Raw genomic sequence first — 26,839 nt, 5'->3', positions numbered from 1 at the left:
AGATTTTTAAGAGTCACACTTCATTTAGGGAATAAGAATATTACAAACAAATAAAGTGTTCTGTACCATATCCACTGCTATGCACTGGCTGCTTTGCCCTACTCTGATGATGCAATGTATGGCTCAGTCAGCCATATAAGCTGAGCTTATGGTTCTTTTACATTGCGAGAGCAGCACAAAGCCACTGGAGCATGCCAATGAATCTGTCTTCTGATTTATGAATAAGGGGGAGATTTTCAAAGGTACAAAAGGGAATTTAGGCACCCAAAAGCCATTAACTTTCAGTGGGAGTAACAAATGTGGAAGACATTTGGGGCTTGATCAGGCATACACTTTTTCCACTGTCAACTTTGGCAGAAACGATGCAGGATCATGCCTTTACTTTATATTTGGCAGTTTATTAGCAGGCAGTGCCACAGGCCTAATATTAAAATTTACCATTCTTACCAAATCTTATGTTTCTTGTGACATAATTTTCAATCTTAATACATGTGATTCTGTAGATGACCATGTATAAAAGAAACAATGTAGGGGGCAGCATGAAGAGATGAAAAATGAATGATCACTTCTGTCACAGGTGAAGAGGTGGACTGAAAACTAAACTGGAAAACATCCTTTCTAAGTGCTATTTTTTAGGTTTTTTTATCACACAGGAAGGGGCATCTGAACAGATTTTCAGCCCAAAAATGGAGCTTTTTTTGGACCGTTAATCTGTCACAGTACGTGGGGAGATGAGAAATCCTTTCAATTTTAAACACAGGATAAAAATAAAAGAAGTACTTTTAAGGGTCTGAGTATTTCAATAGGGTTTATTATGCTGCTTTTTATTCCAAGACCGGCCATGTAGAAAGGAAGTTTTCTGTGCATTTTTTGTAATTTTTTGAAAACTGGGTAGTAACCAACTCTGTATTTTAAAAATTATGAAGCAAATTACTTTGTTCTAAGGAGTGATTTGCAGACCTGGTACAATAGGAAATGATCAGGAGTTGCAATACTTCATTAAAAAAATATACAGAGATTTCAAAAACACAATCAGTGAACAAGGAAGCTGAGAAGGAAATCAGGATTGACTCCTTCAGTGGTTGCATATGCAAGTTCACGGGGAAAAAAAGGAGATTTCAGAAACTTCCCTCATCCCGTATATATGTTACAAGTGATGGTTTAAATGGACCAACAGCCTCATTAACTTAGCTCTTCTTTTTTCACAAGCAGATCCTTTTCATTGTCATCACTAACTTCTACTCTAGGATGGGAATTTTCTGTCTCATATCTGTAGTATTTTTCCCAAATGTGTTCTACATTCCTTTTCCCTCCTCCTAGTGATCACTGGGACTTCTGTTGCTAGTACTCCTACTGATACAGTCTCTAACAAATAATGGAATCATCAGGCTCTGACTGGAGTCAAGTGCTGTGGGAAAGCTACGCAAATATGCAAACTTTGTAATTCTAACTGCCACATCAAGCTATAGAGCCTGACTCTGATAATGAAGCACTGAAAGAGATGCTAGAATTGGAGAGGGATGAAGATTCTGGAAAGAAAGAGTAGAACAAACCTAAAATAAGTTTTGAAAAAATTCCACAGAAATCACAAGTGCTCTCACACTAGAGCAGCAGTTGGGCCCTGATTCAGCAAAGTATTGAAGCACATGCTAAAATGCATGCCTGTTTAGCAAAGCACTTAATCACATGCTGAGTGTTCAGCCAAATGAAGTAAAACAGACTTAAATGAATGCTTAAAATGAAACGTGTTTATGTATTTTGCTGAATCAGAGCCTTTGGCTGTGTCTGCACTACAGAGCTTGCAGCGGTACAGCTGTGCCACTGCAACTGTGCCGCGGTAAGGTCTCCTGTGCAGCTGCTCTATGCCGACGGGAGATTATGCCGATGTCAGCATAATTAAACCACCCCCAATGAGCGGCCCTCCAAACCGCTGCTTTTGTCGGTGAAACTTATGTTGGTCAGGGGTGTGTTTTTCCACACCTCTGATTGACAGAAGTTTTATCGAGAGAAGTGCTAGTGTAGACAAAGCCTTAGTGATGACAAGGAAAAAGAACTACATGTGAAGGTGAACACGGAGGTTAGTGGTGCTGTTGGTGTGTTCAAAAGTTCATATGCATCAGTCTTGCTTTGCAACATATCTCACTGTTATAACCTTGGCTTTGCTGAGAAGAGACTGCCATTTGGGCTAAATTATGTTGTGGATTATTTTATGTGAAAAAGTGTTCACTAAGGAATGGATGATAGTACCAAACTGTGACCAGAATGGGGTTTGAACTCTGACAACAAAGGTTTGCTACCAAATCTTAGGTTCACATTAGGAAACACATATGGTCTGACTTTCAGAGGTGCTGACTACCAGGAGCTCCTATTGATGATTGTACAGCTGCTCATCTCCCTTAAAAGTCAGGATAATGCAATTGAACAGTTTACAATCCAGTCACCTGGTCCTACAAACATTTTACTCAGTTACATTACTCATATGTAACTTTGTTCAGATCTGCTTAATAATCCATACGTTTGGAGTCTAAATGGTGGCCATAACTGATATGTGAACATGCCACAAAGGCAAAAGGGCAAGGATGGATATGGGGTACAGAGGTATAATTACCTGGCTATTCAGTGGGTGCAACAGCTTTCTGGGGTTTTTTTAACTGAAGTATAAATACACTCCTTTTTGGTTGGCTCTGTTGCATGAGTTAAATGTAACATTCTTCAGTAAGAGGATGGGGAGGTTGGCTCCCTCCACATTGCCTCATTAATGGTCTCATTCTGCATATTATGCTTCACATCATTTCTGTAGATATCAAGGCTTCCTAACTTCTCCTGGGCAGACTTCAAGATGCGCAGCTTTTGGCTATTAATTTCTGGCTGTACATTCTCAACTGTACATTCTGCATTGATTTTAATTAGACTTGCTTGACAGACAGATTCTTCCTATACTCCCACAATTCCTTTTCTCAATTGTGGTGGTACTGTTATTCTTGACATTTTGTAGAGTATGGGGCAAACTCTGCTCTCCTTTACTCCAGCATCAATCCAAGGTAATTCCACTGACTTCAGTGGAGATACTCTTAACTTGCTACATTATAAGTGAGACCTGAATTTGCTTATATAATTGACAGTTGCATATATCTGAATGGGGGTGGGTGGGAGGAATCACAGACATTTCCAAAAACAATGTTTGATCCTTGTCCTTAATGGATTTTATGTCCATTAAAGAATGCATCAAGTGATGACTATGTGATAGGGAAAGTACAATTCTAAAGACATGGAAACGAGAATGGGACATTCGTAACAATCACACTTGCTGACAAGCATATATTGTCATTGTGGAAATCTAATGAGTTACGGCGGGGGTTGGTTTTCTTTTTCATCTTTTGTTTTTTATTACACCTCAACAGGGGGAATTCTAACTTTATATTTCCAACATTTTTTCTTTTTTTAAACAAAAAGTAGTTAATGGAATTTTGATGAAGTGGTGATTAATCCCAGACACTGTTGCCTTTTGTCAGTGATCAGTTGCAATTTATTTTCTGAAAACGAAAAGGGAGAAAAAATCTGTATTTTCCTATGTCTGAAGCCATGAGTGATAATGAATTGTTTTTCATTTGAGCAAAGGCATTTTTCTTTTTATAGGAAAGTAGGTCTTGCTTCCCTTTCCTCTGAAATGGGGATATTTTGAGGTATACAACACTTACATGTATTTTTATTTGTATCAAACTCTAAAATGTCAGTAGTTCAGCTCTCGCAGGTTAAAGTGACACCAGCTGTTGTTTAATGGGCTCTCACTTTTATTCTACAGAAAAATGCAAGGGAAGAGGAAGAGCAGGTTCACATTTTGATTCAGCTCGGAGACGGAGTAGAGCTGTCCTTTATCATATCTCCGGACACCTGCAAAGAAGAGAAAAGAACAAATTAAAAATTAATAATGTAGGTGTAATGCATATGTTTCATTTTCCCTCCTCTTTTTGGCACATATGTTCCCTTGCTGCTGAAAGAGCAGCAGATGCACTCACTAGCTTTACTAATTATTTTTTGTTTTCTTTGACATACATATTTGCAGTTTCTTTTAACGAATACGCTGAAAAAGATCAGCACATACATAAGAGAAATCCCTAATCACAGTGTTGTCATAGCAAGAAGATTAAAGTGTACGCCAGTGCAGTGCAGAGCAGCAGGTAGATAGCTTTGGCTGTGGTATTTCATTTGCAGTTTATGAACCAGGACAGTGTGTTTAGTCAGATTATAAGTACAGATATTTTTATCAAAGGAAAAGGCCTTATGAAATTTCTCAAAACTTAATTTTAGCTTCCAGTTTTCCCTATATAATTGCTTTTAATACCTTTTGCTAGAAGATCCATGAATAGATTAAAGTAATAAAAACCTACATGTTACAAGAAATCGAGAAGGCGATTTCTCTGAGAAAACATTTGATTTGAATGTATCAAACTTGGTGCAGTACATAACCTGATGTGCTTGTAATTTAATTGCAGTAGAACTTTCTCTGTATTAAGAAAATCCTGGTGTTTATCTCAAAGTAACAGTAACTGACAAGTAAGTTAATAGAATACTCTGTGGATGTTGTATTTTTTTTAACTTTGTCAGTTTTGTTCAGCATCAGCCTTCTATTGTTATATTCCTGACTCCCCCTCCCAGAAGGCACAAAATAAAATAACTAAGTTCTGGGGAAAGCCCTTAGGCTTTTTTTAATATAAATTTTAACCAGTAAATAAAATAGCTAATTGTTACCAGGATGCCCTAAATATCTACAATCTCCTTCCTATCAGTCAATCCCAGAGCATGTCTATATGCTACACTGTGACAGCCATTTGCCAAAGTGGTACTCAGAACCTCAAGAGCCAAATCCTCAGCTGCAGTAGACCAGCATCACACCATTGACACTGATGCTTATTTACTCCAGCTGAGGCTTTGGACCCAAGTCTCTGACACCTTTTGAACTTTAACCCCATATGAGGGACTCCTTTGTTTCCCCACCTCCAAACAGGTGAGTATTTAGAATCTTAGAGAGAATAGTCTTTCTGGGAATCTTAAAGCAATAGTACTAGTTATGCTTGTCCCACAACACTCCATGATGCCATATCAGCGCATTTAGTCTCTGCTGCCATTAAGCAGGACTCGTGGGCTCGGTCTCTGCCTCCTCAGCCCAGTGAATAAGACTGACTGCCAATTAAACCTTTACAAAGGAATCCAATGTACATGATCCTAAGGGTATGTCTACACTATAAAATTAGGTCGAATTTATAGAAGGCGATTTTTTAGAAGGCGATTTTATACAGTCGATTCTGTGTGTCCCCACACTAATGCACTAAGCGCATTAAGTCGGCGGCGTGCATCCACAGTACCGAGGCTAACGTTGCACTGTGGGTAGCTATCCCAAGTTCCCGCAGTCTCTGCCGCCCATTGGAATTCTGGGTTAAACTCCTAATGCCTGATAGGGCAAAAACATTGTCGCTGGTGGTTTTGGGTACACGTCATCGGTCTCCCCTCCCTCTGTGAAAGCAATGGCAGACAATCGTTTAGCGCCTTTTTTCCGTGCAGGCACCATACTGCTTTCAGCAGACTGTACAGTAGGACTGCTAACTGTCCTCATCAAACCACCGCTTCCACTGCCACTGCTCTTCCGATGCTATGAATCCACCTCGCAGGTCCTCTATATGACTGTTGTCATCCACCGCTTACTCTGCTACTCTGCTCTCCTGGTGGTCTCGCAGGGCCGCTTCCGCTGCAACTCTGCTCAGCTGCTCTTGTCTCGCCATACCATGGCAAGCGTGCAGCCTGCTCAGCTGTTGTGTCCTAGCAGCAGACGGTGCAGTGGGTCTGCAACACTGGTCATCCAACCACCGCTTCCTCTGGCACCCTGCTCTCCTGCAGACGCCATACCACAGCAAGCATGGAGCCTGCTCAGATCACTGTGGCAGTTATGAGCATTGTAAACACCTCGTGCATTATCATGCAGTATATGCAGAACCTGCAAAAGCAGGAGAGGAGGCAATGGCAGCACGGTGACAAGAGTGATGAGGACATGGACACAGACTTCTCTCAAAGCACGGGCTCCGGCAATTTGGCCATCCTGGTGGCAATGGGGCAGGCTTATGCAGTGGGATGCCAATTCTGGGCCGGGAAACGAACACAGACTGGTGGGACCGCGTAATGTTGCAGGTCTGGGATGATTCCCAGTGGCTGTGAAACTTTCGCATGCATAAGGGCACTTTCATGGAACTTTGTGACTTGCTTTGCCCTGCCCTGAAGCGCAAGAATACCAAGATCGGAGCAGCCCTCACAGTTCACCAGCGAGTGGCAATAGCCCTCTGGAAGCTTGCAACACCAGACAGCTACCAGTCAGTCAGGAATCAATTTGGAGTGGGCAAATCTACTGTGGGGGCTGCTGTGATCCAAGTAACCAACACAATCACTGAGCTGCTGCTATCAAGGGTAGTTACTCTGGGAAATGTGCAGGTCATAATGGATGGCTTTGCTGCAATGGGATTCCCTAACTGTGGTGGGGCGATAGACGGAACGCATGTCCCTATCTTGGGACCGGACCACCAAGGCAGCCAGTACATAAACCGCAAAGGGTACTTTTCAATGGCGCTGCAAGCGCTGGTGGATCACAAGGGACGTTTCACCAACATCCATGTAGAATGGCCGGAAAGGTACATGACGTTCGCATCTTCAGGAACTCTGGTCTGTTTGAACAGCTGCAGCAAGGGACTTACTTTCCAGACCAGAAAATAACTGTTGGGGATGTTGAAATGCTATAGTTACCCTTGGGGACCCAGCCTACTCCTTAATGCCATGGCTCATGAAGCCATACACAGGCACCCTGGACAGTAGTCAGGCGCTGTTCAACTATAGGCTGAGCAAGTGCAGAATGGTGGTAGAATGTGCATTTGGACGTTTAAAAGCACGCTGGCGCAGTTTACTGACTAGGTTAGACCTCAGCGAAACCAATATTTCCATTGTTGTTACTGCTTGCTGTGTGCTCCACAAGATCTGTGAGAGTAAGGGGGAGACATTTATGGCAGGGTGGGAAGTTGAGGCAAATTGCCTGGCCGCTGATTACGCGCAGCCAGACACCAGGGCGGTTAGAAGAGCACAGCAGGGTGCGCTGCACATCAGAGAAGCTTTGAAAACCAGTTTCATGGCTGACCAGGCTGTGGTGTGACAGTTCTGTTTGTTTCTCCTTGATGAAAACCCGCCCCCTTGGTTGACTCTACTTCCCTGTAAGTCAACTGCTCTCCCCTTCGATCACCGCTTGCAGAGGCAATAAAGTCATTGTTGTTTCAAATTCATGCATTCTTTATTAATTCGTCACACAAATAGGGGGATAAATGCCAAGGTAGCCTGGGAAGGGTGGGGTGGTGGATGATGGGAGGAGGGAAGGGCAAGGCCACACTGCACTTCAAAACTTATTCAATACCAGCCTTCTGTTGCTTGGGCATTCCTCTGGGGTGGAGTGGTTGGGTACCCAGAGCTGCCCCCCACCCCCGCATTCTTGGGCATGTGGGTGAGGAGGCTATGGCACTTGGGGAGGAGGGCAGTAGGTTACACAGGGGCTGCAATGTCAGTCTGTGCCTTTCCTGCACCTCAACTATATGCCGGAGCATATCAGTTTGATCCTCCAGTAGCCTCAGCATTGAATCCTGCCTCCTTTCATCACGCTGCTCCCACCTCTCCTGTTGCTCCAGCCATCTATCCTCCCGTGTGTCCCTCCTGTCCTTGTGTTCATTTTGCGGTTTCCTGGACTCTGCCATTGTCTGCCTCCACGCATTCTGTTGGGCTCTTTCAGTTTGGGTGGACTGCATGAGCTCAGAGAACGTTTCGTCACGAGTGCTTTTTTTTGCCTTCTTATCTGCGCTAGCCTCTGGGTTGGAGTTGCTAGTCGCAGCATTGAAACGTTTGCAGCTGCGGGAGGGAAAAAAGGGAGCTTAAAATTGAAGAAGACACATTGCCCATTTAAAAGGAGGGGCTGATGTTTTCAGGTTATCATGCACACAAACCCAGCTAACCCCCCCACACACCCAATTCTCTGGGATGATCACTTCACCCGTCCCCACACCGCGTGGCTAACAGCGGGGATGATTTCTTTTCAACCACAGGCAAACAGCCCAGCAGGAATGGCCACCTCTGATGTCCCCTTAATAAAATTCCCCTATTTCAACCAGGTGACCATGAGTGATATCACTCTCCTGAGGATAACGGAGAGAGATAAAGAACGAATGCCAGCAAACACTGGGACCACATGCTGCCATGCTTTCTTATGCAATGATTCCAGACTATGTGCTACTGGCCTGCCGTGGTAAAGCGCCCTACCATGGAGGACACAATAAATTTTGCAAAGGCTTTGGGAGTACCTCCAGGACAGCTTCATTGAGATGTCCCTGGAGGATTTCCGCCTCATCCCCAGACACGTTAACAGACTTTTCCAGTAGCTATACTGGCCACGAATGCATCCCAAGTCTTCAGGGCAAATTAATCATTAAACACGCTTGCTTTTAAACTGTGCATTATATTTACAAAGGTACGCTCACCAGAGCTGCCTTCTCCTCCTTCAAGGTCCAGGAGCCCGGGTTGGGAGGCTATTGGATCCCGGGTGATAAACAATTCCTGGCTGTCGGGGAGAACGGTTTCTCTGCTTGCCTGATGTGTGCTATCTTCAACCTCCCCCTCCTCATCATCTTCCTCATCCCTGTTGTGTGAGATTGTACAGGGGTGGGGCAGTGGTAGGAGCACCCCCTAGAATTGCATGCAGCTCATCATAGAAGTGGCATGTCTGGGGCTCTGACCCAGAGTGGGCATTTGCTTCTTGGGTTTTTGGTAGGCTTGCCTAAGCTCCTTAAGTTTCAAGCAGCACTGCTGCGGGTCCCTGTGATAGCTTCTGTCCTTCGTGCCCTTGGAGATTTTTTCATATATTTGGCATTTCGTCTTTTGGAACGGAGTTCTGATAGCATAGATTCCTTTACCCATAAAGCGATCAGATCCCGTACCTCCCATTCGGTTCGATTCTGGGACTCCATGGTCACTTCTGCTGATGAGCTCGCCACACTGGCCAAACAGGAAATGAAATTCAAAAGTTCGCGGAGCTTTTCATGTCTACCTGGCCAGTGCATCCGCATTGAGAGTGCTGTCCAGAGAGGTCAAATTGGAGCACTGTGGGATAGCTCCCAGAGGCCAATACCGTTGAATTGCATACACACTAACCCAAATTCGACCTGGCGTTGTCGATTTCAGCGCTAATCCCCTCGTCGGGGAGGAGTACAGAAATCGATTTTAAGAGCCCATTAAGTCGACAAAAATGGCTTCATTGTGTGGACGGGTGCAGGTTTAAATTGATCTAACTCTGCTAAATTCGACCTAAACTGGTATTGTAGACCAGGGCTAAGAGAAACAGAAACAAGACTAATGACTTAATTTTATGTGCCGAGCCCTGATATTTCTCATAATTCCTTAAAGCTGAGGGGCAATGACACATCACTGACCGTAATAATATCACAGCCATCCATCTATTTCCCAGATGTCAAAGTGTGAAGATTGCACAGTGTTGTGGGCGGGGAATAAGGAGCTTACATAAAAGCTTGACCGAAGTGTGGTCCTTGCACTCATGGAAACTCAGAGACTGCTCCTGTAACAACTCCCTTTGGAGCACCGCAAAGGGCACAGGAAAAGGTGAAGAGTTAAAAGAGCCGAGCCATCCCACCCACCCACCCAGACTTGCTAGGTAGCAAATCTGTCTGGCCATAGAAGGGGGAGTGTGCCTCACCTTTTAAAATGGCTTCCTGATGTATGAGCAAATTCTGAGAGGCATACTCAGAGGCTCTACTGGTGCAATGATAGGTTTCAGAGTAGCAGCCATGTTAGTCTGTATCCGCAAAAAGAAAAGGAGTACTTGTGGCACCTTAGAGACTAACAAATTTATTTGAGCATAAGCTTTCGGGAGCTACAGCTCACTTCATCGGATGCATGTAGTGGAAAATACAGTGGGGAGATTTTATATACACAGAGAACATGAAACAATGGGTGTTACCATACACACTGTAATAAGAGTGATCAGGTAAGGTGAGCTTTAGGGCCTAATCACATCAGCCACACTATCAGAGGCTCGTTCACCTGCACATCTACCAATGTGATATATGCCATCATGTGCCAGCAATGCCCTCTGCCATGTGCATTGGCCAAAATGGACAGTCTCTGCGTAAAAGAATAAATGGACACAAATCAGACGTCAAGAATGATAACATTCAAAAACCAGTCGGAGAACGCTTCAATCTCTTTGGTCACTGGATTACAGACCTAAAAGTGGCAATTCTTCAACAAAAAAACTTCAAAAACAGACTCCAATGAGAAACTGCTGAATTGGAATTAATTTGCAAACTGGATACAATTAACTTAGGCTTGAATAAAGACTGGGAGCGGATGGGTCATTACACAAAGTAAAACTATTTCCCCATGTTTATTCCCCCCCACACACGCACACTGTTCCTCACATGTTCTTGTCCACTGCTGGAAATGGCCCACTCTGATTATCACTACAAAAGGTCCCACCCACACCCCACTCTCCTGCTGGTAATAGCTCACCTTACCTGATCACTCTTGTTACAGTGTGTATGGTAACATCCATTGTTTCATGTTCTCTGTGTATATAAAATCTCCCCACTGTATTTTCCTTTAGATGCAGCCGATGAAGTGAGCAGTAGCTCCCGAAAGCTTATGCTCAAATAAATTTGTTAATCTCTAAGGTGCCACAAGTACTCCTTTTCTTTTTGCGGATACAGACTAACACGGCTGCTACTCTGAAACCTATCATTGCACCAGTAGAGCCTCTGAGTATGCCTCTCAGAATTTGCTCATACATCAGGAAGCCATTTTAAAAGGTGAGGCACACTCCCCCTTCTATGGCCAGACAGATTTGCTACCTAGCAAGTTTGGGTGGGTGGGTGGGATGGCTCTATGGGAGCCAGGGGAGGTGGATGTAGACAGATCAGGCAAGGATGGGTGGAACTTGGACTTGCTGACAAGGAGACTGGGGATAGGAGCTGGGGGAAACTGGGAATGACTGGACAAGTAGACTGGGAGTGGAGGATGCAGCCTGGGACAGAGCAGTCAGAGGTGGAGATTAGGACTGACTGGGTAAGGAGACTGGTGCCAGGCTGAAAAGCCTGAGGATTGGAGACTGGGACTGACTAGATGAGGACAGTAGGACAAGACTGAGCACCAGGATGGGGAAAAGACATAACTGAGAGAGAGTCAAGTAGGAGGGAATGGGACACAAAGAATCAAGTTTGAGGAGAACAGGCAGAAGAGTCTGTGCCCACAAAAGAATCTCCGCCCCTCTAGAGCCTGGGTTGGAACCCAAGATTCACAAATTTCACCATTCCTCTGCTGTCAGCAAATATCTATGAAACTACTGTCAAAGTGTCTTGTCACCCTCGAGTGCTGGTTCACATCTAGGATGACAACCTCCTACTGCTATCAGTAGGATACTCTGTTAGCTCAGATGACCTTGGTCTGCGTGGAGGATGTAAAGATTTCAACCCTGCTGATTCATGAGTGTCAATATGTTTCCACATGATGGAATTTTACTTTTTTACTTTTTTAAACAAGCAGAAAATTGCATATACTAAAATATGTTAAAAGAATGTTAAGGTTGCAAAGTCAAGCACTAAAATTAGGAAATGTCAGAATTAAGTTGGCTGTTTTACCTTAATTCGCTCCCCTTGTGTGTATGCATTATGATCCAGTCTTTAATTACATGATCCTGTGCTGTTTTTTTCTACAGGATCCCTCATTCCATGCGTGTGATGAACCTGCTCTGGGAATTGGTGAGGGTGGTGTAGTGAAGGAGGCTGTTGTCTGTAGGACTCTTGATTCATTTGTTGCAGTAGTTGGAAGGTGTGTAGTGAATGAGGCAGGGCATTGGAGGAAGAGACTGGAGGGTCTCATGGTTAAAGCAGTGAATGCTGCCCTGGAGAACTGCATTCTATCCCTGCCTCTGCCACAGAGTTACTCTGATGCTGGGCAAGTGGCTTAAAGCAAACCTCTCACAGGTGGTCACTGATTGTATTCTTTGTTTTCTGCATCCCTGACTTGAGACCTCAGGGTCAGATTTGCAGAACTGTTGGGCACTCACAACAGCAACTGAAGTCAATGGCAACTGATTTGAATATATTAGTGCTATATAATGCTATATACTCTGAAAAATCAGGTCCAAGGTAGCTCAGATTGGGCATGCCAAATTAATGCAGGGGTACTGGAATAATTTGTACAGTGGGCTGCTGACAGCCATTGAACCAAAATGTAAACCGTATATATGATGGAAACCACTTCAAGCCAGCGGGTGCGGCAGCACCCCCAGCACCACTACTTCCAGCACCTATGGACTAATGGATACTTTTTACCTTAATTTGTCTGCCTTAGTTCCCCATCTATAAAATGGGATTATACTATCCCCTCACCTTTACGGAGTGTTATGAAAATAAAGTAATGTTTGTGAAGCACTCATTAATTAGTGACAATTGACCTAGATAGGCCCATGAGGAAACTAGTAATTCTTTTTTCAGAGCAGGGTACAAATAGTGTGCAAATAATAAATAAAGGCCTGGGATCATAAATTCAATAATGGGGAGGAAAAAATATTGAACAGCAGCTAATTAAGTGAGCACCATGCACTGAATGAGGCAGGGGTCATGTGGAAAAAATAGTATGTGACCATTTAATTAAAGACTGTATTGTAATGAATACACACAACTAAAGTTGCACAGGTGAGCTTAAGTCTGGCATTTGCTCACTTTGGGGAGCTTGACTGCAATCATAATGTTCTTTTAATGTATTTTTGTGTTTGTAACATAATTTTCAATTTGAAAACAGAACAAAACCATTAAAGTTAATTTATAAAAATAATTTAGAAACAGATTTTGAATTTTATCAGCTGTTATTTTGCAGCAACTGAAAGTTCTTGCTGTGGAAGTAAGGTGACATTAAATTAAAAATATGGCTTTGGACGTGGAGGGAAAAAATACTTTTTCATCGGACTTGGTCTCTAGAAAACGAAAGATATAGTTCACTTGACTGAAGTCCTAAATAGCTGTATATTAATGATTTCTAGTTTAATATATGGCCAAAGAGCCAAAATATTCTCATCAAAGCTTTCAGTCTGCACTCTGTTTTGTTCATGTTAAAAATCAACCTCAATGTTAAAATAACCAAAGTCAATTGTGTATACACTGGGTGCTTAATCCAGCATCTTTTTGACACTCAGAACAGGTATCTAAAAGAATGTACCCAAGGTGTAGATTCATAGGTTATAAAACCAGAAGGGACAACTGTGATCATCTGTTCAGACTTCTTGTGTAGCACAGGCCAAAGAACTTCTCTGAATTAATTTTCTGTTTGAAATAGAGCATATGTTTTAGAAAAACATCTAATCTTGATTTTTAAATTTCCAGTGATGGAGAATCTGTCACAAGCCTTGGTATATTGTTACAGTGGTTAATTACCCTCACAATTAAACAAGTTTGCCTTATTTATAGTCTGAATTTGTCTAGCTTCAGCTTCCAGCCATTGCATCAGGTGATACCTTTGCTACATTGAAGAGCTTTCTATTATAATTTTTTTGTTCCCCATGTAGGTATTTATTGACTGTAATCAAATCACCCTTTACCGTTCTCTTTGTTAATCTAAACATGCCAAGTTCCTTGAGTCTTTCACTATGAGATGTTTTTGAATCGTTTAATCATTGCTTTGGTTATTCTCTGAATCCTGCTCCAATTGATCAATATCCTTCTTGAATTGTGTACACGGGCTCTGGTCACATTGTTCCAATAGCAGTTGCACCAGTACCAGATACAAAGACATATAACTTGCCTGCTTCTACTTGATATTCCTTGTTTATCATAGAATCATAGAATATCAGGGTTGGAAGGGACCTCAGGAGGTCATCTAGTCCAACCCCCTGCTCAAAGCAGGACCGATCCCCGACTAAATCATCCCAGCCAGGGCTTTGTCAAGCCTGACCTTAAAAACTTCTAGGGAAGGAGATTCCACCACCTCCCTAGGTAACGCATTCCAGTGTTTCACCACCCTCCTAGCGAAAAAGTTTTTCCTAATATCCAACCCAAATCGCCCCCACTGCAACTTGAGACCATTACTTCTTGTTCTGTCATCTGCTACCACTGAGAACAGTCTAGAGCCATCCTCTTTGGAACCCCCTTTCAGGTAGTTGAAAGCAGCTATCAAATCCCCCCTCATTCTTCTCTTCTGAAGACTAAACATCCCCAGTTCCCTCAGCCTCTCCTCATAAGTCATGTGTTCCAGTCCCCTAATCATTTTTGTTGCCCTCCGCTGGGCTCTTTCCAATTTTTCCACATCCTTCTTGTAGTGTGGGGCCCAAAACTGGACACAGTACTCCAGATGAGGCCTCACCAATGTCGAATAGAGGGGAACGATCACGTCCCTCGATCTGCTGGCAATGCCCCTACTTATACAGCCCAAAATGCCGGTAGCCTTTTTGGCAACAAGGGCATACTGTTGACTCATATCCAGCTTCTCGTCCACTGTAACCCCTAGGTCCTTTTCTGCAGAACTGCTGCCTAGCCATTCGGTCCCCAGTCTGTAGTGGTGCATTGGATTCTTCCGTCCTAACTGCAGGACTCTGCACTTGTCCTTGTTGAACCTCATCAGATTTCTTTTGGCCCAATCCTCCAATTTGTCTAGGTCCCTCTGTATCCTATCCCTACCCTCCAGCGTATCTACCACTCCCAGTTTAGTGTCATCTGCAAACTTGCTGAGGGTGCAATCCACACCATCCTCCAGATGGTTTATGAAGATATTGAACAAAACCGGCCCCAGGACCGACCCCTGGGGCACTGCACTTGATACCGGCTGCCAACTAGACATGGAGCCATTGATCACTACCCGTTGAGCCCGACAATCTAGCCAGCTTTCTGTCCACCTTATAGTCCATTCATCCAGCCCATACTTCTTGCTGGCAAGAATCCTGTGGGAGACTGTGTCAAAAGCTTTGCTAAAGTCAAGGAACAACACATCCACTGCTTTCCCTTCATCCACAGAGCCAGTTATCTCGTCATAGAAGGCAATTAGATTAGTCAGGCATGACTTGCCCTTGGTGAATCCATGCTGACTGTTCCTGATCACTTTCCTCTCCTCTAAGTGCTTCAGAATTGATTCCTTGAGGACCTGCTCCATGATTTTTCCGGGGACTGAGGTGAGGCTGACTGGCCTGTAGTTCCCAGGATCCTCCTCCTTCCCTTTTTTAAAGATTGGCACTACATTAGCCTTTTTCCAGTCATCTGGGACCTCCCCCGATCGCCATGAGGTTTCAAAGATAATGGCCAATGGCTCTGCAATCACATCCGCCAACTCCTTTAGCACTCTCGGATGCCACGCATCCGGCCCCATGGACTTGTGCTCGTTCAGCTTTTCTAAATAGTCCTGAACCACTTCTTTCTCCACAGAGGGCTGGTCACATTCTCCCCATGCTGTGCTGCCCAGTGCAGTAGTCTGGGAGCTGACCTTGTTCGTGAAGACAGAGACAAAAAAAGCATTGAGTACATTAGCTTTTTCCACATCCTCGGTCACTAGGTTGCCTCCCTCATTCAGTAAGGGGCCCACACTTTCCTTGACTTTCTTCTTGTTGCCAACATACCTGAAGAAACCCTTCTTGTTACTCTTTACATCTCTTGCTAGCTGCAACTCCAGGTGTGATTTGGCCTTCCTGATTTCACTCCTGCAAGCCCGAGCAATATTTTTATACTCATCCCTGGTCATTTGTCCAATCTTCCACTTCTTGTAAGCTTCTTTTTTGTATTTAAGAGCAGCAAGGATTTCACTGTTAAGTCAAGCTTGTCGCCTGCCATATTTACTATTCTTTCTACATATCGGGATGGTTTGTCCCTATAACCTCAATAAGGATTCTTTAAAATACAGCCAGCTCTCCTGGACTCCTTTCCCCCTCCCAGGGGATCTTGCCCATCAGTTCCCTGAGGGAGTCAAAGTCTGCTTTTCTGAAGTCCAGGGTCTGTATTCTGCTGCTCTCCTTTCTTCCTTGTGTTAGGATCCTGAACTCGACCATTTCATGGTCACTGCCTCCCAGGTTCCCATCCACTTTTGCTTCCCCTACTAATTCTTCCCGGTTTGTGAGCAGCAGGTCAAGAAGAGCTCTGCCCCTAGTTGGTTCCTCCAGCACTTGCACCAGGAAATTGTCCCCTACATTTTCCAAAAACTTCCTGGATTGCCTGTGCACCGCTGTATTGCTCTCCCAGCAGATATCATGGTGATTGAAGTCTCCCATATGAACCAGGGCCTGCGATCTAGTAACTTCTGCGAGTTGCCGGAAGAAAGCCTCGTCCACCTCATCCCCCTGGTCTGGTGGTCTATAGTAGACTCCCACCACGACATCACCCTTTATACATCCCAGGATCACAATAATCATTTAGGCATCACACTGGGAGCTCCCATTCAGATGATTATCCACATGACTTGCAAGTCTTTTTCAGTCCACCATGCTGAAAGTATGGCCTACATACTTATGGTTGACGGTAGAAAAGAAGGAAAAGGCACCAATTGTTAAGCCTCTACAGTCTAAAGCATAGTTAGTTTGGTTTGGCTTTTTTATACACATGGAAGGACCCAACTACCCTTGTAACCAATCAATTTAAGAAATCAAGTTTCAGAGTAGCAGCTGTGTTAGTCTGCATCCGCAAAAAGAACAGGAGTACTTGTGGCTCCTTAGAGACTAACAAATTTATTTGAGCATAAGCTTTCGTGGGCTAAAACCCACTTCATCGGATGCATGGAGTGGAAAATACAGTAGGCAGATATATACACAGAGAACGTGAAACAATGGGTGTTATACACACTATAACATATAACACTCATTGTTTCATGTTCTGTGTGTGTGTGTATCTTCCTACTGTATTTTCCACTCCATGCATCCGATGAAGTGGGTTTTAGCCCACGAAAGCTTATGCTCAAATATATTTGTTAGTCTCTAAGGTGCCACAAGGCCTCCTGTTCTTTTTAAGAAATCAAGAGGCTGCAGTGAAAACATCAGAAGTGTATGTAGCTAAATGGAAAATTCTAGCGCATATGGATAACATATTTGAGAAGTAGCAGAATGTCAAATGCCTTAGGATTTATGCTATATTAGCCATTTTTGGACACTGTCCCTCTGTTCAATACGTTAGTATTGAGGTTGGTGTTTTAGGCACAGGCAGTGCTTCCGTTCCTCCCACATTATTTTTGACTCACTGAAATTAAATATATTATAGTACCATTTTAATTACAAAGGATCATTACACTGAGCTATGGAGCTGTAAAACTGCAGTGTAGATCCTAGAGCTTGGGCCCGAACATCTACATTGCAAATTTTACAGCCCCATAGCCCGAGCCCCGCATGCCCAAGTCAGCTGACTTGGGCCAGCCCTGGGTGTTTAATTGCAGTGCAGACTACCCTCTGTGCACTGCAGAGCTTGGGGGGAGATATTGTGGTCTGCACTATCCCATGCTCAGGGCTGTGCTTTAAAGGCACATCCTTGCCCTGAATGAGAAAGCACATTTGTGTATCAATAGAAGGACTTAACTGACTATATTCACAACTAGAATTGTCCTAGAGCCTGACTTGTCAAACCTGTGATTTTTTCCCCGCAAGCTACAGTAACTCTGGTGTTCTCAGCAATATTACAGTGGTAGCTCTAAGGCACTGCTGATCACATTAGACATGCTGCATTGTCCCTTGTCTTTCCCATTGCTTTGTCAGTTCCTAAGAGAAAAAAAAAAATTCAGGAACTTAAACGTGAACTAAGATTTGTGAAAAGATGAAGATAAGAACTATAGAAGTTATAATCAAGAACTTAAAGCAGAGGAACAAACTTAGTTCTTCCTGCTTAGGGAAAATAATTTCAACAGCTGTACTGCAATATAATTAAACTCACCCAGGCCTATGACAAGGACAAACAAGAAACCACCAAGAGCTGTGAAAAAGCACAACAGAAGAAAGATTTTTAGAGCAGTATACTTAGGAGAAAGAACAACTCTTTCAGGTTTATGAAACTCTGTCATGAGTATAGGACGACCTAGAGGAGTCTAACAAAGAGACTGCTCTCAAGAATGGTATGGAGTATCAGCCTGTAAAGAATATTCACTGGAATATTCTTTGAGCGAGAACTTTGAGAAAATGAGAGAGAAAACATGAAGATTCAGTTAGAAGAAAAAAGATTTTCTCTTTGTGTGTGTGTGTGTGTGTGTGTGTGTGTAATTACAGTTTTTATTTGTTAGCATCTAAAGGCCAAAGTGAGATTGGGATCCCAATACACTAAGTGCTATACACACACGTAAAAGATAGTTCCTGCCATGAAGAGCTGATAATCTAAATAAACAAATCAGACAAAAGGTGGAAAGGGAAATGGAGGGATTGATCAAAAGGTCATACAGCAGGTCAGTGGGAAGAGAAACCTAGCCCTCTGACTTGTGGGCTAGTGCACTATCTTAAGGATCATACTGCCTCTCAAGTACAATTACGAATGTTTACTAGATTTCCCTGGAAATTTCCCTGGGATCGGGCTAGCGCAAAATAATCCAAAAATAATTGCAGAGATCAAGTATTCCAGGCCAGTGGAAGCAGCTGTGTTAATATATTATTCTGCTGGGGAGGCACTTCAATTACACCTTTTTGCCCACCAGGGGCAGCTGTGGTGCCAGAAGAAAGGGCAGCTGGCTCACCGCGGGATCAGCCAGCTGTGGAGAGGGAGGGGGAATTTTGGCCTTGCTGCCCCACTCCTCCCCCCGCTTCTACAAAGATTCCAGCACCCTTGCTGTGATCCTTCCTCTGAAGCATCAAGAATTACTGCTGTTGGAGATAGGCCACTGGGCATGGGGGGCCAGTACTCTGAGATGAGGCCGAGCATTCTCTCTCTCGGGTGCTTGACTGGGTGGTTCTTGCTCACATGCTCAGGAAGATGATTTCCTCCTAGGTCAGACAAGGCAGAAGACCTTGTTCTTCTGGTTGGTTGTTTGGTTTGTTTGCCTTCCTCTGCGAAGGCAGGTGCAGTTCTTATGGGTATATCTCAATCAATTTCCTCACACTACAAGGGCCTTTGGGCATCAGTGCACTTCAGTCCCTCCTCTTTTCTGCCTGTGACACAATAGTTTAGTCTTGTGCAGGCTGTAATACCTTCGTCTAATTCAGATTGGTGGGTGTAGCATGTGGGTTGGTGGGCGGTGTTGGTGGCCTGTGATATATCCGAGGTCAGACTGGATGATCTGAAGATCCCTTCTTTGGACTTAAACTATATTTGGCAAGTGGGGGGAAAAAAAAACCCACAGGTTCAGCAGCTGCAAAAATGGATTACTGTTGCAGAGTTCAAAGCTAACCTAGCAAGATCTATGAAGTAATCTGAGTAATTGTAGGAAAAAGATAGAGCTAGTGTTTGCCACTGCAGAAGAGAAGTGGGAGAAAGGTCATGGAGAAATGGTGAATTTTAAGTTCGCTTCAGTAAACATTAAACAAAAGGAGCTGGAAGAGAAGATACTTCTCAAAGGAGAACTAGAACTAATACAAAGAGGAACACTGTAAACTGTCTGATTTAAAAATTAACTGACAGCAGCCTGGACTTAGTGGAACTTAGGAAAACAGGATGAAGCTGTTGAAAACCAGAACAAGGCAAAAGCTCAGATTAGTGCAACATGAAAAGGTCCATGCAATGGATGCTGCTGTTCAGCGGAGAAGACTTTTTTTTTTAAAACTGAAAGATGAAGGGACCGAAAATGAGGGAATTGGGAGATGTATTTGAATCTGAAATTTGTATAATACAGATGAACGTGGTACTTGAGCAATCCTATTTTTTCATGCTCTTTTTCTTTTTCTTTCTTTTTCTGTTTTAAAAACAAATGTGGTGTTTTTGTAGCCGGTTTTCATGATGTCTGTTCCAACTTCATTGTATGTTTAAAAGGAATGCTATTTTCACCCTGGGGATGGGCAGAAGGAGAAAAATTTGGGGACAAAATCTGATCTCAAATACACTGGCATGAATCCAGAGTAATGTCAGTAGACTGATGTAACTAAGATCAGAGTCTGTCCATTTCTGAAATGCAAATTGCTTTTTCTGGAAAGGTGAGCTCTGTGCTTTGCTAAATTAACTTAATGAAGATTCTTTGCACTTAGGGTCCAACCATGCCCCCATAGGAGTTTATTGGAAGGGACCATGCATATTAGTTCAGTTTCATATATGGTAGAGCGAGCATTAGTCAGTTTGGTTCAGCTCTTTTACAGACTGCTTATCTGTGGGCTAAGGCATATCTTCCACCAGAAGCTTTCAATGATTCACATCAATCAAATGCACAGACCCAAACCTAAATTCAAAATCAGTGTACCGGAGGAACAGGATGTTTACTGAGTCATAACATTAATGTACACATTCCATAAATGCTGCTTACTGCAGTTAGAATTGATGCTTTTAATTTTTGAACTGTACGTTGTAGTAATAATATCCAGTACTCCAAACTTCTTTGGTGCAAATACGGAATGTGCATTAGTTCTGCTAGCCCCCGCCACCCCCCCAGGAAAATATTCACCAGCAAAAGAACTGAATTAAAAAAATATTCATTAGCAAATTATTGCCTTTGTGGTGCAGTTCACTTAAAACTTGTATAATGTTCTTGGAAATCCTTATGTAAGAAATGAGACCACTACAGAAGTCAAGGTTTCTTGGATCAGACCAATTATAAAGTTGGTGTGAAATCCCCTTTTTGTATAATGCAAGAAAAAATCTTGGCACTACTTTGTCAGGCCTAAATCTTTTATCAGTTTAAACTACTTCATATCATGCTAAAGTGAAATACAATATGTGTGTGTGCGCCTGTCTGTCTCGTGTAAATTGAAACAAACTTTCCTTTTCTTACAAGAAGGTAGTATGATTAATTCATAACAATTTGAGTGAATTTCACTTCTTTTTCTCTTTATGAATGATCTGCAAACAGATTTTTCCCCAAATTTGTTTTTGAAAATTGTTTGCCAGATAAATTCTTCAAATAATTGTGTCTGTAGTTTGTTCACAGGTGGTTCATTGTGAAAATTGGTATATTAAGCTGAAGTAGTTTTGATTGGCTGTGTAGGTCATGTGATGTATTTCTGTTCCCCAACTGAATGAATGTAACTCTCAAGATCAAATTCCAGTGATGTTTGCTATAGCTTATGAATGGAAAATCCACTTTCCTTTGATATTCTGCAATATTTGCTTAACTTTCACTGTTTGGGAAAATATTATAGCAAATGATTTTGTTTGTTAGGAGTATTCATAGAGTGAACACAAAAGGGTTTACAAATATACTCAAAGTGAATCTGTTTGTAAATTTGAATGATTATTTGCCAAAAAAACGTTTTGCAGTATTTGCCCAACTGTAAGTGTCACCCATATTTCTTGGCTCTTTTTATAACATGAAAGATCAAATTCATTGAAATATAATCTGAGGTCAGATATTTTTTCCTAACTTCTCCCATTCTTTCTTTCAGAATGTTTTTGTAGATAAACCAGCATTTCCGGAATACAAAGTTTCAGATGCAAAAAAGTCCAAATTCATACTGTTGCATTTTAGCACTTTTAAAGCTGGCTGGGACTGGCTTATTTTACTGGCAACGTTTTATGTTGCTGTGACTGTACCTTATAATGTTTGCTTTATTGGCAATGATGAGCTATCTACAACTCGAAGCACAACTGTCAGTGACATTGCAGTGGAAATTCTTTTTATCATAGGTAAGATATATTTTTCTGCTTTCTGAATTTTGTTTTTTATAGAATATCTAAATTTAATGTAAAAAGATGCAGTAATGATCAGACAATTATATCACTTTTTAAAATATTCAATTTCTCAGCAGCATGTCCTAACAGGGTTCTTTTTTAACAGATATTTGGTGGTTTCTTTGTTCTGTGATACAGCATGGCCAGAAGGCAGCAGGAGAGTGATATAGGAGAGATATGTAAGTCCCAAGATGAGGAGAAGCCTTATTCCCTGTAGAGGGAAGAAAGGTTTCTATAGATTAATTAAAAGTAGCTGAAGCTAATTAGAGCACCTGAAGCTAGTCACCTGATAAAACCTCCTTGTGTCAATCAGTCAGGGGAAGGAGTTGGAGCAGAGAGCAGTTTGGAGAAGTGCCATAGCTGGCTAGAAGGCCAAGACCCTAGGTAAAGAGGCACCTGGCTTGTGCAGAGAGAGAGGGCAGGAAGCCTCACAAACTGAAGAGCAGGAGAGGGAAGTAGCCCACGGGAAGGAATCACTAGTTCAAGTGGTTTACCACTATCCCTAGGGCCCCTGGGCTGAGACCCAGAGTAGAGGGCGGGCCTGGGTCCCTCCCTCTCCACTACCCTTCTCTGTGTTACTAGTGGGACAGTAGATACCCTAGTTCAGGGGCAGGAAACCATGCCCTGAACCCCCCCAAGAAGAGGAAGCGTGGGACCCATCACAATTGTACCGGCAGTTTGCCACGGTTCTTATATATTTATCATGCCACTTACCAAAATGTGGTTTCTAGTTAGGCGTGTTATTATAGCTTCAGTGGGAGATCTGCTTAAAAAAAGTGGTGCAATATGATTTTCATATTGGAAATTATCTCCCTGTTTCATTACCATACAGGCCACGTTAGTACTGTTGATTATGTTCTGTAATCCACCTGAATGTTGGTATTTGAAGTGTAAATTTTGCTTTTTTGCTCGTCCCCTTTCAGATTCTTAACTGATTTTTGTTTTATGAACCCTCTAGTAATTATATCTCCAAAACACTGAGGTAAAAATTTAATATATTGGGAAATAGGATTATTCCTGCTGGCTCTTTTGTGGTGCACAGAATTTCCCTTTTTTAAAGATTCATTCCTTTTCTTTATGAACGCAGAAAAACTGATCATAGGCCTTTGAGTATAACAGGAAGGGTCTTTGAACTTTTTGTAGTTCAAATACAGTTCTATATCTATTGTTTAAAAAATATGTAGCTACACTGCATAAAGAGTATAAGTACAATTCTGGTGCCAATACATAGCTGTATTTTTTTTTTTTTTTTTTTTTTTTTTTTTTTTGGAGAAACATGGAAAGTTTAATAGGATTTTATTTAACCCACAGAGACATGGGAATGTGATATGGTAGAAAGGAAAGGATGTGGAGGAGGGAATAAAATTATCAGCAGAGTAGAGGAATCTTAAAAGAAAATATCTAAAGTACAAAATAAAATGGGAAATTTTTTTTTTAACAGAAAAAGTATGGTGATTTGGAATGAGGGGTTAGCTCATGCATGAGAAATAAGAACAAAATCCAAACTACTTATACACCAAATATAGGCTATTTTTAAAGAAGAAAATGGGGGAAAGGGGGAGTTTTTCTTAAGATCATCTTGAAAAATGTTTCTTCCCCTTTACTGATAGAAATTTAACTAAATTTAATATAAGAATAGCTAGCAGAAATGATGCTTAATGGAAGACTCTGAAATATTTGTCTCTTCACCTTTGGAAGTAGAGTTCAAATGCAGATTTAAGGTAAAATTCTTCTCCCTGATACTCATGGTGGTTCTCCACTGACTATTATTCTTTATTTATTCCCTGTTAATTGCTCACATTATCCTCAACCATTGTAGAATATGCAATAGAGATATAGGTTCTGTGATGCAAATCAGACAGAATTTTGTCCTTTGTAAAATGTGAGGTGTGAGGTTTTCGCTAATCAGTTATGAAGTGACTACAGATTACATTATAAAAAGTGCAAAAACAAATCAATTCCATTAGAGAGAGAGAGAGTGTAAAAATAATGTAGATTCAAGGTTAAAATAACCGGATGATCACAGGTTCCCTTACCATACAGAATGCAGATAACTGGTTGATGTTATGACTGAGTAATTGGAATCTGAGAATGAGAAAACATACACTGCGACTATCTGATTTATGTGTAGTGTTCTTCATATGTAGCAAGACAGAAGATTTATGGCCCAGCACTCCCTTTTTCTTTCAGTTCCTGGGTAGAAATACACAACTTTGATATCAATACATCAACAATGATGTATCCATGATGCATGTAGCAAATGTTCTTTTTATTTTTCCTGACTTCTCTGATCTTTGCCTGCTATTTTTTGTGCCAGCTTTTGGCTTTGTGATATAGTGAGTAAAGAAAGTAAAATTATGAATAAACATATATGGGTAAAATATTTGGTGCACTAAAAGGGATTTATCTGTCCAATTTCAATTAACAGTAATGAGAATCACAAGCATCACATTGAAAATGTACCCAATACCATTTACTCTTTTTTTCACACATTTTCTTTGGTAATTGTTTTATTTATCCCCTTTGCTGTCCTCCTTCTCCCTCTCTCCCTCCCACCCCCATCGTTTATTTTTTTTTAACATAGAGGCTGGATTTTCTAATTTTTTGACCTCTTGTTCTGGAGACAGTTTGTTTAGATCTTTTAGGGTTTCTATTTATTGTGTGTAAGAACTGGTTCTTTCATATTTTTGTGGGAGTGGAAAATGTTAATGTTAAGTTGTGCGCCAGTCTAGCAAAACCCTTAAGCGTGGACTTAACTTTTGGAACATGAGTAAGCACACTGAAATCAATGGGATTAGTCATGTACTCAAGGTAAAGCACAAGACTGAGGGCTTTGTTGTCCTTGACAAGGATACTTTTAATGGATAATTTGTGCAATTTTAGGGAAACATTGAAAAAGTGTCGAAAATTTCTCAAGATTTCCAAAGTGAGAGAACTGATTGTAATCAGTTTGTTGTACATGAACTACTGCATCACTGTGTTAGAGAGCTTATTCCTTCACTCTCCTACTTCCCTGGTCCTTCTCGCATGAACAGAGAGCAACAATACCCGAAGTCCGAAGGTGCAAACAATTCGATGTTTGTTGGGGTGAACTTCCAGCAAGCTTACATACAAGTTCCTTTTTCCTTATATTCGAATCCCAACTTACTTCCTGTTTGCCCCTAATTTATATAGTAATATTCTTAGCTATACCTTAACCAATCATTCTACTGAAATTTAACTAACCAATCCTAACATATTGTAACATGATTAGCTAACCAATTATATCCCACCACCTTAATTAGTTTACACCCAGCAAAATTGTTTGTCTGCTGTATAATTAATCACAGAACCAGACAGAGACCATGCCAGTAAACAATAGCAAAGTGGGAACTATAATGACAAAACAACACAGAAGTGAGGATTTCACAACTACATCTATAAAGACATAAGAGTTTCCCAGCTGTGTCTATTGATAAGTGAGTTCTTACCAGACAGAAAACTGTCAACCTCAGTTTCCTTTTACATCTTCTAGGCACTTCCCTTTCTCTGGAGGTGATAGGCACTATCAGGTCAGGATTGTACTCCTAATAGCCCAATAGCACCTTCTTTCAATGTGACTACTTTGGAATGTGAGGATGTGACCGGTCCCTTCCCAGCTTACGGCTGCCTCTGTCGCTTAGCCAAAGGCCTTAGCCTAAGAACAGGGCCTCAGACTGTCACAGTAAGAGAAGGACCTTACACTGATAGTGATTTTGATTCTTTCTTTTATACCTCTAACTAGCCAATTGATAAGAATACACCTAAATTCTTAAAGTACAGGCCTTTGCAGACAGGCCTGAATATCTATATCCTAACACACTGTACTTGCAGATACTGAAAAATCTTGTATCTGTTTTAAATCTCTCTTGGATATCTCAGAATTTTTGATAATTCTTATTCACACATAATTTTGATAAACTGTTTTATTTTGAGGTAAGATATGCTCTCATTTTTAGTAGTGTCATTGATGAGGGTAAGGCTCTTACAACAAGAGGGAAAAATACCTCTTGCACTTTCTAGAAGCATGTGAAGTTTAATGAGCAAGAACAATAGAATACTGTGCCTGCTGCATACCAGTTACCAAGAAAATTAATAGGATGTGGACTGTTGCTTTCCTCTGAGAAAAGAAATGTCTGTTAAAGTGCTTTGGGTGAATCCTTTTCCTTGAGTGGAAGACAACTGCCAGGCTCATCTGAGCTGCAATTCAGGAAAGCATTCCTAGCAAACTACTTGAGCACATGCCTAAATCCCATTTAAGCACATTGTTAAAATTAAGGGCATGCTTAAGTGCTTTCCTGAATCAGTACCCTGGTGAGTGGAGTGAAGTGTTCAGATTAAATATCTCTCCTAAACAGTGAATAGTAGGTCAAGCTGTGCGTTTAACTGCTGTGTCTTTTAAAATTCTCAAAAGCAAAGATGGCGGTGAGAACGTATTCTATTAATTCTAGAGGGGGGCATAGTTATCTTTCACAATTCAACCTAATTTTAATTTGTTAAATCCTGTACGTACTGGAATGTTTTTTTAGTAATTTGTTTTCATGTAGCTATTATTTCAAGACTTTTTTCTAGTCTCCTTTCCAGTTTTGTATATACTTCTTATTTAGTGTTAGACTCCATAAACAAATATTTATTTTTCATCTGTTTCTCCTGCTTGATGAAGAATGCTTTATTTTAACTAACAGGACTACCTAAAAAGCTGCTTAAAAGTTCTTTTAAAATAATAATAGATGGACCCAGAGAGAAATCCTAGTGAATTTAAACACTCTCACACACAAGTTTTTAAAGGGTTTCATTGGTGACTAAGAAAAACACATTTATTTTACCATTTATTTCAAAGTTCTTGCAAATGATATTGTACAGGCAGCTAATTGGATAGGATTTGTTATGCAATACATATGCTAAGGACCTCAGTATATCCCTATGCTGTTCTTTTCCAGTATGCTTGAAGGTTTGACATATAGACTATGTTGTGAGAGAACTGGATTTGA

The 26,839-nt window shown here is 41.6% G+C and overlaps 1 protein-coding gene across 1 annotated transcript in view; it reads left to right on the top strand.

Moving 5' to 3' along the window:
* Positions 1-26,839, top strand: part of KCNH8 (potassium voltage-gated channel subfamily H member 8) — a 374,236-nt gene that overhangs the window by 172,287 nt on the left and 175,110 nt on the right. The window contains exons 4-5 of the mRNA XM_007053238.3: positions 3,803-3,930; positions 21,545-21,785. Coding sequence (XP_007053300.1) covers positions 3,803-3,930; positions 21,545-21,785 — 369 coding nt within the window. The remainder of the gene's footprint in view (positions 1-3,802; positions 3,931-21,544; positions 21,786-26,839) is intronic.

The sequence above is a fragment of the Chelonia mydas genome, chromosome 2 (assembly GCF_015237465.2).
Source record: "Chelonia mydas isolate rCheMyd1 chromosome 2, rCheMyd1.pri.v2, whole genome shotgun sequence".
NCBI lineage: Eukaryota > Metazoa > Chordata > Testudines > Cheloniidae > Chelonia > Chelonia mydas.
Note: the sequence above shows the minus strand (reverse complement) of the source record. Positions and strands in the feature narration are given on the sequence as shown.